This window comes from Vulpes vulpes, chromosome 4 (assembly GCF_048418805.1).
Source record: "Vulpes vulpes isolate BD-2025 chromosome 4, VulVul3, whole genome shotgun sequence".
NCBI classification, from domain to species: Eukaryota; Metazoa; Chordata; class Mammalia; order Carnivora; family Canidae; genus Vulpes; species Vulpes vulpes.
The window spans coordinates 63,530,930-63,546,973 of NC_132783.1; the positions used below are offsets into that span (position 1 = coordinate 63,530,930).

Sequence of the window (16,044 nt, forward strand, 5' to 3'; positions counted from 1 at the left end):
AAGGAATAGTCTGAATGCCGTATCCCTGCTTTCTCATTCCCTTTCAACTCTGAAGCCCACTGCCCACTTTCAACTCTGTACCCTTATCACTACATTAACACTGTAGCCAGTGGCCCTCTACTTGACGAGTGTTTTTCTGCCATCATCTTACCAGCTAAAGAACAACAGCTCTTGACCTAGTTGACTTTTTTCTTTACTGAACTGCTCTTTTTCCCTTGATTTCTCTGGTTCTTCATCTCTGGGGAAGTACTTCTCGGCTTCCTTGGCAGGCTTCTCTCCAGCACTACCATTCTTCATTCTTGAAGTGTTGCTCTCCAGAGCTCCATTCCTATCCGTCCTCATGTCATTCTGCATTCCATCCTTAGGAAATCTCCTGTGTCCTTGACTTCTGCCCCAGTGACTCCCAAGTCTTTTAATGTACTTCACATCTCTTTCTTAAGGTCCAGATCTATATATCCAACTGTTGACTAAAAAGCTCTCCCCATTTTAATATCCCATAGACAACTCAAACTTAACATGTCCAAACAGTGGATCATCATCTCTGTCCCTACCTAGTATCAGTCTTAAATTTCCTATCTTGTAAAGACATGTATCAGTCACCTTGTTGCCTAAACCAGAATTCTTTAAGTTCTGGATCTTTCTTTTTTCCTCCCCTTCCACTCCATAGATAATCAACTGCAAGGCATTTCAGTTCTTCCTTGCAATTTCTCAAGTATGTCTCCTTTTCAATTTTACTGTAGAGCACTTCCGTTTATCATTATCTCTCATCTGGATTATTGTTTTCCTGCCTCTAACACTGGTCAGTCCTTTTCCCTCCCGACCCAATTCTGTCCTTTATACAATGTGGTCTTTCTAACAAGCAAATTGGATTATATTATTCTGCCTTCCTCCCCACTAACTGAAGTGAGGAACTGGAACTTGATTTGTCATGAATTCCTTGACCACTCATGTCCCCAGTGCCCCAATCTAGCTCTCTAGCTTCAGTCCCACTTCCACACTTCTAACTGGTAATGATCGCTCCTTTTTTTGAATTCCTAAACTGAATATCTGTATCACATCTGAGTACTTACTTATACTACATGCCTTCTATTGTTCTTTAACTGTTTGTGTGTATGTATTTTATGGACCAAATGAGGGGACCTTCTCCAGGACCAGATCCTCCAGAAAGGGTAATACAGTAAGCACTGTGGACATAGCGTGCAGTCAATACATATTTATTAGATTACTTTCTTTTTTTTATTTTTTATTTTTTATTCTATGATAGTCACAGAGAGAGAGAGAGAGGCAGAGACACAGGCAGAGGGAGAAGCAGGCTCCATGCACCGGGAGCCCGACGTGGGAGTCGATCCCGGGTCTCCAGGATCGCGCCCTGGGCCAAAGGCAGGCGCCAAACCGCTGCGCCACCCAGGGATCCCTAGATTACTTTCACTAATAAGTCTTTCTCTCTTTATATATATTATTTATTATAACATCAATTTCTCTTTTTAAAATTGTGTTCTCTGAGTTTTACGTTTAACTGCATGAAGACTTTGGTTTTCTAGTAGTTTCATGTTATCAGTTTGCTAATTAATAGGGCTTAACTTTTCATTTTCACCTAGCGAATTTGTTTTTTTCATAGGTGAGAAATTCTTGCCATGTGTGGTGATAACAGCTGTTTTGGGAAAAAATCTGCGAGACTGTGCTAAATACCATCAAATAGTCTTACATTCTTATGTCATTGGAAAGGTTTATAAATTGAAAAGTACCACAGCTTTAATTGGACTTAAGATAGGTTAATTTGGTTCTTAGTTTCTCAAATGCAACCTTTCAAGAAAAAGGATATTTTTGGTTCAATTTCAGACAAGGTACTAGGAATTATGTGTCTCCGAACCTCAGAACATGAAGGATTGCTTTGTTTCTAATACAGGCATTGACATGTAGAGAAGAACTCCTTACTCTACTTCTGTCACTTCTTCCACTGGTATGGAAGATACCTGTTCAAGAAGAAAAGGCAACAGGTATGTTTCTTTTATCACATTACTTGTGTTATCAAAATTCCACCAGGAAAAGAAGTTCCATGGAAAAGTTCCTTCTGTCTTAATAGTTGATACAGAACTGTGTATATTAGCATGATACTTGACATGAGAAATTGTTTAGGCAAGTGCATTTTTATTTCTGCTAATAATACAAAACCATGGTGCTTCATAGGGGATTACTCAAATGTAATGATTATCAGAAAATATACGAAGAACCAGAACACTTAGTAGAAGGAGTAAATCTAGGTGTGTGACCCCATCAGAGAAATGGATAGTGGAAAGTATGAAGAAAGAAATGAAAGCTCCTTTGCTTATTTTAAAGACTGCTTTCTATTACTAGTACTCTACCAGTGACTTTTGCAATTTGGTTTTTTTAATGTTCTTTGAAGGGATTAATTTGAAGTAATATTTTGTTTCAAGACTGGGTAGAATTATTACACCGAAGGTCAATATATACCTTTAGTTTTTGATTTGAAAACAATTTTTTTAATTACACACACACACACATCATAATAAGTATATGAAACTTAGTTTAACCATTTCAGTGGAAGAATTAACAGTTTAACAATTTTCCCCTTAACCATTTCTGGGATATGTGAATTGTGAGATGTTTAATGATCTCTCAGGTTAAACATAAATCCTCCTATATTGTATTTTAATGCCATATGTGACATTTTAATACATTTCTGATACAAAGCTCTCTTTTTAGGGGATTATCTAAGGCCTTGTAATGTTTAACTCTCTGCTCTCGGTTTCTTCTGAATTTGTAGAATTCACAAATTGTTTATCAGTTAAGATATCTGACTGGTGTTCTTTTGGGAAAGTTATCTTCATTGCCTGATGCTTTTGTATAGGTAGAATTTGTCAGACTCCTTTTAATTTTTCCCCTTCCTCTCTTAATTAAGGCACAGATCTTTTATTTATAGATTGTTATTTATTCATTCTAAATTACAACTATATTTTTCATGTAGATCTTACTATATACTATTGCAAGGGGAAAGACCAATTTTATTAACTTTTGAATTAGTAAGGAGGATTTATTAATTTCCCCAAGAAGTAGATATTGCATGCAGGCCACATGCCAGGCCCTAGGTTGAAATAGAGGATGAAACAGAGATGCCTGCATCTAGTTCAATGTGTGGTACATTCAGTAAATATTTTGAATGAGGAACTGTTTTAACCTTAATCTTAGAGAACAGTTGGTATCTATTATATGATTTTAAAATAATTTTGGAAAATCTTAAAGTTCTTAAGTCATGTCAGGGATATAAACTAAATGCTATTTTTGAGAATATAATACACTCCTGTTTCTTTTTTTTTTTTTTAAGATTTTATTTATTAATTCATGAGAGACACAGAGAGAGAGAGAGAGAGAGAGAGGCAGAGACACAGGCAGAGGGAGAAGCAGGCTCCATGCAGGGAACCCGATGCGGTACTTGAGCCCGGGACTCCAGGATCACGCCCTGGGCCGAAGGCAGGCGCTAAACCGCTGAGCCACCCAGGGATCCCCTACACTCCTATTTCTTAATCAGTGGAAGTATTGGAGGAGATTATTAGTAAAATGGTGCAAATAGTAATACTAAATCCTAGATAATCTATGGTCTCATGTTGGTGTCAGAGTGCAGTGTAATGGTATTAAATCAGATTTACTTCCCTTGTTTTGTTCTCCTTTGTTGTTTTCAAAATCAGTTTGTATCCTTTGAACTAATGCTACCTGGTACTTAGCATGAGAAGAATAAGTGTGTGATAGAGGCATCTGGGTGGCTTAGTCAGTTAAGTGTCTGTCTTCAGCTCAGGTCATGATGTTGGGGTCCTGGGATCGAGCCCTGTGTTGGGCTCCCTCCTCAGCAAGGAGTCTGCTACTCCATCTCCTCTGCTCCTCCTTCCTGCTTGTGTTCTCTCTCTCTCTCTCTCTCTTTCTCAAATAAATAAAATCTTAAAAAAAAAAAAGTGTAGAGGGAAGTGATCCAGAGACATAACAAATAGCTAAAAGAAATCAGCCCCAGTAAAAATAAACTGAGGAGAAGCTCCTAAAGTGGAAGATAAGTAAGAGAGTAATCACCTATACAAATAGATTTTGAAAACATATTAAGGTATTATTCTAAATTTCCTTTCTCTATTTTATTAGATTTTAATCTACCATTCTCAGCTGATATCATCCTGACCAAAGAAAAGAACTCAAGTTCACAAAGATCTACTCAGGAAAAATTATATTTAGAAGGAAGTGCCCCATCTGGTCAGGTTTCCGCAAAAGTAAACATTTTTCAAAAAAGCAGACGACAACGTAAAAGTACCCACCGCTATTCTATAAGAGATGCAAGAAAGACACGGCTCTCCACCTCAGACTCAGAAGCCAATTCAGATGACAAGAGTGTAGCAATGAGTAAGCACAGAAGACCCCGTCTGCTGCAACATTTTGTAACACAATCTCCTAAAGAAGACCACCTTACAGCTAAACTTGACCGCTTACCAACCAAAGAAGAGACTCCTCCTGACACCATGGCTTTGGAAAATCCCAAGGAGGTTATTCCAAGACTGGAATCAAACACTGACATCCTGAGTGAGCCAGCTGCCTTGTCCATTATCAGTCACATGAATAACTCTCCTTTTGACTTATGTCACGTTTTGTTGTCTTTATTAGAGAAAGTTTGTAAATTTGACATTACCCTGAATCATAATTCTGCTCTAGCAGCCACTGTCGTGCCCACACTGACTGAGTTTCTAGCAGGCTTTGGGGACTGCTGTAATCTAAGCGACAATTTGGAAAGTCAGATGGTTTCCACAGGTTGGACTGAAGAACCGGTGGCTTTGATTCAACGGATGCTTTTTCGAACAGTGTTGCATCTGATGTCAGTAGATATCAGTACTGAAGAGATGATGCCAGAAAATCTTAGGAAAAATTTAACAGAATTGCTTAGAGCAGCTTTAAAAATTAGAACTTGCCTAGAAAAGCAGCCTGACCCTTTTGCACCAAGACAAAAGAGAACACTACAGGAGGTTCGAGAAGGTTTTGTGTTTTCAAAGTATCGTCATAGAGCCCTTCTTTTGCCTGAGCTGCTGGAAGGGGTTCTGCAGATCCTGATCTGCTGTCTTCAAAGTGCAGCTTCGAATCCTTTCTCCTTTAGTCAAGCCATGGATCTGGTTCAGGAATTCATTCAGCACCATGGATTCAATTTGTTTGAAACAGCCGTTCTTCAAATGGAATGGCTGGTTGTAAGAGATGGAGTTCCTACTGAGGCCTCAGAACATTTGAAAGCCCTAATAAGTAGTGTGCTGAAAATAATGAGCACTGTCAAAAAAGTGAAATCAGAGCAACTTCATCATTCAATGTGTACAAGAAAAAGGCACAGACGATGTGAATATTCTCACTTTATGCACCACCACAGAGATCTCTCGGGTCTTCTGGTTTCCGCGTTTAAAAATCAGGTTTCCAAAAACCCATTTGAAGAGACTGCAGACGGAGATGTTTATTATCCTGAGCGGTGCTGCTGTATTGCAGTGTGTGCTCACCAGTGCTTACGCTTACTCCGGCAGGCTTCCCTGAGCAGCACCTGCGTCCAGATTCTGTCAGGTGTTCATAATGTCGGAATATGCTGCTGCATGGACCCCAAATCTGTAATCATTCCTTTGCTCCATGCTTTTAAATTGCCAGTACTGAAACATTTCCAGCAGCAGATATTGAGTATCCTTAACAAACTTATTTTGGATCAGTTAGGAGGAGCTGAGAAACCACAAAAGATCAAACAAGCAGCTTGCAATATTTGTACCATTGACCCTGATCAACTAGCCAAATTAGAAGAGACACTGCAGGGAAACTCATGTGCTGCTGAACCATCCCCAAATCTATCCAGCCTTTCTTACAGATTTCACGGGATCCTGCCCAGCAGTGGATCTGAAGACTTGCTGTGGAAGTGGGATGCCTTAGAGGCTTATCAGAATTTTGTTTTTGAAGAAGATAGGTTACATAGTATACAGATTGCAAATCACATCTGCAATTTAATCCAGAAAGGCAATGTAGTTGTTCAGTGGAAACTGTATAATTATGTGTTTAATCCTGTGCTCCAACGAGGAGTTGAATTAGCACATCATTGTCAACACCTTAGCATCACTTCAGCTCAGACTCATGTATGTAGCTATCATAACCAGTGTTTGCCTCAGGAAGTGCTTCAGATTTATTTAAAAACTCTGCCTACACTGCTTAAATCAAGGTTTGTATGTGTGCACGTGTGCAGATACTTTTTCTTATTGTGTGCTTTTGAATGTCTTTACCCATGATTCTGCCCTAAGATTTAATTTTAGTTTAACAACAAAAAAAGTTACTGTCCCATGTCAGAATTTGTTTTACTTTTATTGATTGATTGATCTATTTCTGTATTTATTTATTTCATTTTATTGGAGTGGTTATAGAGGAGAGCATCGAGCCATTGATTTTTAATTTCTCAGTGGAAATAAAGTGAAGTTTTAGATATACTTCTGAGGAAAAAATGGACACAACACAGATATCCAACAGTATAGGCAAGGTTAAACTAAGTAATTTATATTTAGACAGAATATTATTAGCCATTATAAATAATATTTACAAAGAGCATACCATGACATGAAAAACTGCTTATAACATTTTATCAATAAAATATACAAAATTAAAAATATCACTTACTTATTTATAATTTTGTGAAATACACACAGAACCAAAATGATAATTATTTGTGAAGGCAGTAGATTGAAGGGGATCATTATTTCTTAAATACCACATTTACATTTATTATGTACATAATGTATAGTAGAAAAAATAGAAAATACAGATAAGCAAAAAAAAATTAAAATTACTTAGAATTCTACCAATGAGTTTTTCACATTTTGTGATTGTCAAGACTGGTCCTTAAAAAATAATTTTATCAATAAAGCTTGCTTCTGATTGTCTGGCCTTTCAAATTAATGCATATACCATTTTAAAAACATAAAATATAACCTATATATCATCATTATCTTCTTAATTTCTGACATTGTTTAAATAGAACTGACTTGATTTGAAAGTTTTGTAACTCTTTGGTCATATTTGTGAACAACCTGGATCTTTGCTGAGCTGACTTATTACTAGGATTCCAGTGATCCAGATCTGTGATAGAGACAGAGCTGAAAATCTTCAGATCTGTAGTTTGGTTCCTTCTCTCTGTGAGGTGCAGATGTAAAGCAAACAAAAAGTCCTGAGTAAACCACAAGGCAGACAAATGAATGGACACACAGATGTCTGCCTGTTTTCAGAGTTTGTGCATCTCAAGTGTAGAAGTGGTTGTGGCATTTAGGATTTATACAGAATCTCCCCTTTGGGGAAAAGTATTCTTCCCTGAACTGGTTTCATTTAAATTGGGATGCATGTAATCTATTCTTTCTAAATGATGCTAGAGTTATATGTGCAGTATTTGAAGAAGGGCATGAAAGTAATTAGAAAGTAATTTGAGATCCTGATCTAATGAAGAATGCCAGCCAGATAATTGATGAATTAGATTAGTGTTTAGTAAATACCACATGCAGCAATGACATATTTAAATAGTATATGTACCTATTTATAAATGTGTCTGTGTGTAAATCTTGTGTATTTTTTTTTCTTTCACAGGGTAATAAGAGATTTGTTTTTAAGTTGTAATGGAGTAAATCAAATAATTGAATTAAATTACTTAGATGGTATTCGAAGTCATTCCTTAAAAGCATTTGAGACTCTGATAATCAGCCTAGGGGAACAACAAAAAGATTCTTCAGTTCCAGGTATTGATGGGATAGACGTCGAACAGAAGGAATTGTCATCTTTAAATGTAGGTACTTCTTTTCGTAACCAGCAAGCTTACCCAGATTCTCCTCAGAGTCTTAGCAAATTTTATGCCAGCCTCAAAGAAGCCTATCCAAAGAAACGGAAGTCTGTTAACCAGGATGTTCATATCAACATGATAAACCTGTTCCTCTGTGTGGCATTCTTATGTGTAAGTAAAGAAGCAGAATCTGATAGAGAGTCAGCCAATGATTCAGAAGATACTTCTGGCTATGACAGTACAGCGAGTGAACCTTTGCATCATATGCCACCATGTTTATCTCCCGAGAGCCTTGTCTTGCCTTCTCCCAAACATATGCACCACGCAGCAGACATATGGTCCATGTGTCGTTGGATCTACATGTTGAGTCCAGTTTTCCAGAAACAGTTTTATAGGCTTGGTGGTTTCCAAGCATGCCACAAATTAATATTTATGATCATCCAAAAAGTGTTCAGAAGTCATGAAGAAGAGCAAGGAAAAAGGGAAGGAGACCTAAATGTACATGAAAACCAAGATATAAAGAGAACTTCTCAACCTGAGATCACCATGAAGGACGATTTATTATCTTTGACTATAAAGAGAGACCCCACACCATCAGAACTGGGTAGTTTAAACAAGAGTCCTGACAGTTTAGGTAAATTAGAGTCACAGCATATTTCGTCCATAAATGTGAGACATATTTCAGCTACTGAAGCTGCTCCTGAGGAAACAAAGGTATTTACGAGTCGAGAGAATGAGACCTCACTTCAGAGCATACGACTTTTGGAAGCCCTTCTGGCCATTTGTCTTCACAGCACCAGAGCTAGTCAGCAAAAGATGGAATTAGAGTTACCTAATCAGGTAATAACTTGTCCTTTGTTCAGCTGTTGTGCCATATATATTTTTACTTATTTCAAAGTTCTAACATAGTACTATTGTTTTGTTTTTCCAAAGATTCTAAGTTTTGAGAAGCTCCTGTATGCTTAGCACAGTACCAGGTACTGTGAAGGACAGAGGAGTATGTGACCCAGTTCATGCCCTCAAGAAGTGTATAGTTTAGTTTGAAATGCAAAATGCACACATGTCAAGGTTACCAACCCTGAAAGACATTCGATACACATCAAATGTCAGATGAGTAATAATGGACTTTGTGTTTCAAAGTTTATTTTATTTTATTTTATTTTATTTTTTGTTTCAAAGTTTAGACTACAGTCTCAGTGTGATACTGTTTGGTGTCCTGCTCAGGTCCCCTTTACCAAGCTGATGCACCCGTCTGCCACCTGCTACAAGGACTCACATCTACACTCATCTTCTGTAGTTGTGTGGGAAGGATGCTCGTAGCCAGTGATGCATGGAAGTAGCTCTGTGGAGTGGGGACAGTCTTTGTGGTGCCATTCAGGCTCCAGAGCTTCCCATGGAATTAGGCTGGAGCCAAGCATTTATTATATGGATTCTCTCTCCACCCCACCCCCCACCCCCAATATATTCTGCTTTCCTAATTATCTTACAGATTTATCCTGAGGGCATTTCCCAACTGAAAAGGAAATCCTCAGTTTCAGGCCCTGCTTCTAAGGAAACTTCAAATATGGCAGATCCCCTGTTAATACCTCATCCCTAACTGTTCTGTCAGCCAACAGACTCTCCCAACTGCCGTTCCATCTCCCTACTTCCTCCTATCTAAAAAATCTTGATGTTTTCACATGCTCACAGTTAAAAATCCAAACTCTTTTGGACAGCATTCAGAGCCCTTCAGTGTCTTGTTCTCACTTCCTTACCTATCTTCATCCTCCTGCCATCCTTTTACCATGCTGCCATCAACCACTGAGCTGGCTGGCAGCTTCTCAAGATGCCACTCTTTGTTATTACTTCCATATGGTTTTCCACCTCATATACTCTCCCCGTCTGCCCCCATGCCTGCTGTCTACTACTTGTTCTTCATCATTCATCTCATACAAACCCTCCTCTGGGACACGTTTGACAGGTCTCTCAGGCACCTTCTCTCCTTTTGTTTCTTGGAGAACTTTTATAGCTCCACTGAGGTCATCATCATATCTATGTGTATCTGTTTCTTACGCTGGACTGAGGGAATTCCTTAAGGGAGAAGTCAGTTTCATATCCATCTTTATGGCATCATCACCTAATACAGGACATAGGCAAACAGCAAGAGTTTCCTTCAAAGACAGAAGGGAGGGAGTAAAGGGAGAGGGGGAAAGGGATTAGAATGTAAGTACTTCTTAGAGTCTTACAGAAGCTCTAAGAATAAGTCATTTGTAAAATGTAGAGATGGTTAATCAAAACTCTGAAGTTTCAATTAATCTTTTTTGTGTGTGATACAGTTAATTTATGGTACATTAAAATTCAGAATGAAATAAGATTAGTGAAGCATTTGATAAATAAAAATGTTATTATTAATTGTAATGGTAGGTATTTGTATAAGAGCTAGATATTTATAGTCATTTTACTTCCATATCTACTACAAATAAATGGACTAGCTTTCCACTTATTAAGTATTAATTTTGTCACTTTAATTTTTTAAAAGTATGTTATTAATTTTCTTAATATCCTTTATTTCACCTTAGAACTTTACTGTGGAAAATATATTGTTTGAAATGAGGGACCATCTTTCCCAGTCAAAGGTGATTGAAACAGAATTAGCAAAGCCTTTATTTGATGCCCTGCTTCGAGTTGCACTGGGGGATCATTCAGCAGATTTTGAACACCATGATGCTATGACTGAGAAGGTACGGACAAGATCCTGTTATGTTGTTTGGGTCTGACCAGTAGAGGCAGATGTGTGTGGGATGGGACTAGGGCACTAATGAATGTGGTTAGAATGCATGGAACAGGATTTGGTCAGGTGAGTTCTGTAGGTTATATCTCCATCATGTAAGATGGACAGTGTTTACTCAGTGCCCTATTTCATAAAAAACAGGAGAGCAATGAGACATGCTTTTTTTTTTCATCTAAGCTGACAGTTTACTGTGAATTACTTTCAGTGAGATAGAAATGTATTATTTGATTTGATAAGTCCTACATATAACTGATAGTTTATTAAATGATAATTCAGGGATGGTAATGACTCAGCTATCTTTTCTGATCCTATATTGGTACAGTTAGTATTTCTAGAACCTTCTATCCACTTTAATTTTAAATCACTCAACAGAAAAATGACTAGTATTTGCACAGAAATTAGCAATCATAGTTTTTAAATTATTTTTTTCTAAAAGGACTATTTTTTTTCCTGTAACAGTGATGCATATTTAGTTCACTACCCTCTTCTTTCATGTTTCTTTTACCTTTAACTAATTGTCATCTGTCCTTTATGTAACTTCTTTTTTAATTTCCCTGTCTAGCCGTATATATGACATTTTATAATCTCCTGCCACAATATTTATGTTGCTTTTTGTCATAGCTTTAAAAAACTTACTGAAATAGCAGCTGATGCCTTCATATTCCTGAATCCATTGTTTTTCTGGAAAATGTTAAAATACCTACTTTATTCTACTTTTAATTAATGTTGTTGCAGTAATACAGTACTCTGAGATTAAGTGAAAATGTTTTCTAAAATGAAGGTATTGGTAGCATTTTTATAAGAAAAGATTTCATGCTGCAAGATATTGCACCAGAAGTTAATGCTAAAACTCTTGATTTTTGAAATGCTTGTAGACAATATTTTTCTGAAATCTTGAAATTAATCCCCTTGAATAATTTTTATGTCTACTCTGGTTATCTAGCTACTGAAAATTTTTATTTATAAAAATCCTATGGAGAAGTCTTCTTCCATGAACAAATGTGTAAAAACAATATTTATTTCCTAGCATTAAATTATAAGAAGTATAATTCTACCTGATTGTAGTTTCTAGTCATTTCCTATTATATAACTAGACGGAAATTTTATAGACTTCTTTTTCGGTAAAACTGAAATGACCTATAGCTTCATCTGTTAGAGACCCCCGTTTCTGAGATGTTAATAAAGTTGAGAGATTCTGGAAAATTTTGCTGCATGAATTTCATAATTTATAGTGCTTCATGTTGATTCCTGAGATTTGTTTTCTCAAAGAAAACACTGAAGCCTCCCTTAAAATGACTAATAAACACTGAGTAATAAATATTCTAGTACTAAACATGAGCAGATATTAAAGCTTTTGCCTTCTAATTGCACTGATCCTATAGAGTCATCACTCTGAAGAAGAATTGTCACCTCAACCTGGTGATTTTTCAGAAGAAGCTGAGGATTCTCAGTGTTACAGTCTCAAACTTTTGCTAGAAGAAGAAGGTTATGAAGCAGACGGTGAGAGCAATCCTGAGGATAGTGAAACCCGAGATGATGGTAAAAATATCACTGAAGTACTTGTGATTAGATTTGCAAGTCAGATTATTAACTAGCAAAATAGTTACAATAATACCACTTTGGAATTTTGTATTGCCTTGCAATTTAAAAAGTGCATTGCTTCATTTTTATTTGATCTTAAGAATAGATCCTGGCATTTGTATATGCAACTTAAAACAGATATATTTTGTTATTGTCAACATTGACTGAATTCCTGAGAATGCAAGGGAAGAGAGAGTCCCTGCTTTCATCGATATTCTAGTAGAAAAAATAAACAATAGGTGTCAGAAGTGAACAACATAAAGAGAAAAAAAACAAGGTGATGTGATAGTGATTGGTTGGTCAGAGAAAGCCTCACTGAAGATGTTCGGTTTATATTGAGGCCTAAATTTTGAAAATCTATCTTGGCAGAGACTGACAGGAAGAACATTTTAGGCAGTTTGTTATAAAGATTAAATAATATAAGGAATACAGGCATCTTTTTGTGACATTCAAGGATTTGTTACATCCAGGGATGCTGCAGCACAGATTTCTTCATAGCTCACCACAACCTGACTTTTCCCTAGGATGGAACTACATTGCACATGATCCTTTCTCTCTGGCCTTAAAACTTGGGTAGAGCAAGCAGAACAAGTTGATTGAAGCCAAGAGCTCTCTGGGAGGGCTTCATCTTTTTAATGTTGGCTTTATACTGTCCCAGTACTGCTAGTCTTCACTGTTTCCAGGAGCTTGTCTTCCTCAGTCTAGTTTCTCTTGCCCATTGAATGAAGAAATAATCACAGATGTCCTGAAAAGGGCTTAATGGGCCCATAGAAAATATTTGTTGGGCAGCCCCCGTGGCTTAGTGGTTTGGCGCCGCCTTCAGCCCAGGGTGTGATCCTGGAGACCCGGGATTGAGTTCCGTGTTGGGCTCCCTGCATGGAGCTTGCTTCTGCCTCTGCCTGTGTCTCTGCCTCTCTCTCTCTCTCTCTCTCCCCCTCTTTTTCTGTGTCTCTAATAAATAAACAAAATCCTTAAAAAAAAAAAAGTATTCGTTTGTGTATAATAGAGTGAAAAGAACAAAAGCACAGCTACAAATTGAAGAATCTGCATATGCGTATATAGCTTACTTGATTTATTGAACTATTCTTGTTTGTTTCTAGTTTTATTAAAAAATAAGTGACATATATCACTATATAAGGTTAAGTTATACAGCGTGATGATTTGATTTACATATTTTGTGAAGTGATCATCACGATAGTATTAGTTAACATCCATCATCTTATATAGGTAAAGTAAAAAGAAAAGAAGAAAAAAATTTCTCCTTGTGATGAGAACTTTTAGGTTCTATGCTGCTGACAACTTATTTATGCATCACGCAGCAGTATTAACTATGTCTATTACATCCCTGGTGCTTATTTATCTTGTAACTAGAGGTTTGTGCCTTTTGACTACGTTCCTCCATCTCTCCCCACCCCCACCTTCTGAACAAGTGCTTTTGAAAAAATATTAGTTCAATGGTGTTGATTTTATCGGTGTACTGATATTTTATAACGACTTGTTCCTTTTATAGGTTTGCTAACTAGATCTTAATTTAAAGAACTCTGGTCTATGTAGACATTTATAAATTTCTTAACTACGTGAACATTTTTTCAAAGAGCACAGTGGTCACTTTTAAGAGCACATCAGTCAAATTTTCCAAAATGTAATATTCAGCAACTGTTTCTCGCTTATGAAGAAGACAAAAGATAGAGTTCATCCAACCAATAGCCAAACCTATTATTTTAAAAAGAACTCAGCAGGCAAATGAACTACCCTATGATTTAGGTATTTTGTGAGTCAGAAAGTTTGGGATAGTATTTTTTCCCACTTATGTCGGAGGAATGTGTTAAATCTGTATCACATGTCTATAAAAGTTACTATTGATGTTTGTAATTCTATTGAAGTTCAAAATTACTTTTAAGCTACTCATTTATCTTCAAAATATCCACAAGACTTGATATCTAAGACTTGATTACTTACTGTAATCAAAAGTTACCTTGTAGGAAAAGGCTGTGTGAGAATCTTCTTTTTATAAAGAGTGCTTTGCCACAAGATCTCCCTAAATATTAAGTGAGATTTGAAATATTTATTCAGTGGTTAGGGAATAAATATCATCTTTTGTTTTCTTCTTTCAGGTGTAGACATAAAGCCTGAAGCAGAAAGTTTCAGTGCATCAAGCAGTCCAAAGGACTGGCTTGAAAACCTTACTGACGGGGAAATAATATATCCTGAGATTTGTATGCTAGAATTAAGCTTACTTTCTACTGGTAAAGCCAGACTTGATGTGCTTGCCCACGTATTTGAGAGTTTTTTGAAAATCATCAGACAGAAGGAAAAGAATATTTTTCTACTCATGCAACAGGTAAAAGATGCATTTAGTTAAATGTGTTCAATATTTATCACACACATGCCCCAATCACTCATCTCCATATTTAGAACCCAACTTGTCTAAAAATTATTTGAGATGATTGCTTATCTTTTATAAGACCTTAAGTATGCTTTTACCTACAAGTGGATTCTAAAAATTCTGTAGTTCTCTAAAGCTGCATTAAAAAAATGAATGTCATTAACTAATCCTCATTTATTTATGAGAAATTACATTTAATATATAGTTACTGTTATTTAAAAACCAGAAAACAAAAGCAGTATGAAAAAAGTAAATGTATAAGCCACCTAAAATAGAAAGAAAATGAAAAGTGCATAATTGTGTACATAGCATTCTTCCCCATTATTTGAAAAAATTTATATATGTATATATAGAAGAGTATCAAATCAGTTATTATGACAGTACAGTTGCTTCATGCTTTCATGAGGTAAGAAATTTAATTTCTTATGTTTTGTTTTTTAATCTTCAGGGAACTGTGAAAAATCTTTTAGGAGGGTTCTTGAGTATTTTAACACAGGCTGATTCTGATTTTCAAGGTGCGTTGAAACTGTTAGTTTTACACAATAGCTTTGAAATTATTTTGTTGTTATATGAAATGAAGAGTTAATAATAATGACTTCAACTGGCATAGTATCCTGTGGTTTCAAAAGTAGCTTTATATGCATCATCTCTTTTGTTCTTCAGAACCACCCAGATAATAGAGTATCTTGATTTTATAGAGGAGAAAGTCACGATTCCAAGGGATCAAGTGAGTTGTTCAGTGTCATGTACATAGAAGTGGCCTTGCAGGGACTGTTCTCTGGTCCAAACACTGTGTTGCTACTTTATCAGACATTGAGTGCCACTCTCTACTCTGTCCTTTCACAGACATTTGAAGAACTCATCATGAATATGTAATATTCATAATGAATATATAATATGGCTATAGGTAATAGAAATCTACTAGATTTTAGTTGGAGAAGTCTAACATAACATGAAACATTAATTCAGATTTGTCAGATGTTTCCTCATGATTAAATTCAAGTGATTCATTTTTGGAAAGCAGACCTCATAAGTGACGTTCCTTTCATAGTGCATTGTTTTGTGGTTTGTAATGTCTGTATTTTATTACTGTGATGTTGACTTTGATCACTTGGTTAAGGTGGTGTCTTGCTGGGTTTCTGCCTTGTAAAGTTAACTGTGGTTTTAATCATTGAATTTAAGAGGTTCCACATATATTCTAGATAAAAGCCTCTTATCAGATGTGTATGATTTGAAATATTTTCTCCCAATCTTTGGCTTATCTTTTCACTTTCTTGATGATGTATAACTGAAGCACAAATTTTTTATTTTGATGAAGTCCAATGTATCTGTTTTGCTCTTGTCTCAATACTTTTGGTATCTAGGAAGGTCTAACTTCCTGTCACAGATAAAAAGTAAGTTTCTCCTCTCCGCATTTGCTGCTGTCTTCTTTTTTACATCCTAATTGTAATCTTAGGCCTTCTCGGATTGATCTTGCATATGTCTTAG

The 16,044-nt window shown here is 36.4% G+C and overlaps 1 protein-coding gene across 4 annotated transcripts in view; it reads left to right on the forward strand.

Annotated features, from left to right (window-relative positions):
• Positions 1–16,044, forward strand: part of LYST (lysosomal trafficking regulator) — a 174,811-nt gene that overhangs the window by 38,128 nt on the left and 120,639 nt on the right. For all 4 annotated transcript variants that reach the window (XR_012001060.1, XM_026008722.2, XM_026008723.2 and 1 more), the window contains exons 4-10: positions 1,907–1,997; positions 4,144–6,223; positions 7,630–8,659; positions 10,378–10,539; positions 11,972–12,128; positions 14,285–14,511; positions 15,005–15,071. Coding sequence is in view for 3 of the 4 variants with exons in the window: in XM_026008722.2 (XP_025864507.2) it covers positions 1,907–1,997; positions 4,144–6,223; positions 7,630–8,659; positions 10,378–10,539; positions 11,972–12,128; positions 14,285–14,511; positions 15,005–15,071 (3,814 nt within the window). In the remaining variant the exon portion in view is untranslated. The remainder of the gene's footprint in view (positions 1–1,906; positions 1,998–4,143; positions 6,224–7,629; positions 8,660–10,377; positions 10,540–11,971; positions 12,129–14,284; positions 14,512–15,004; positions 15,072–16,044) is intronic.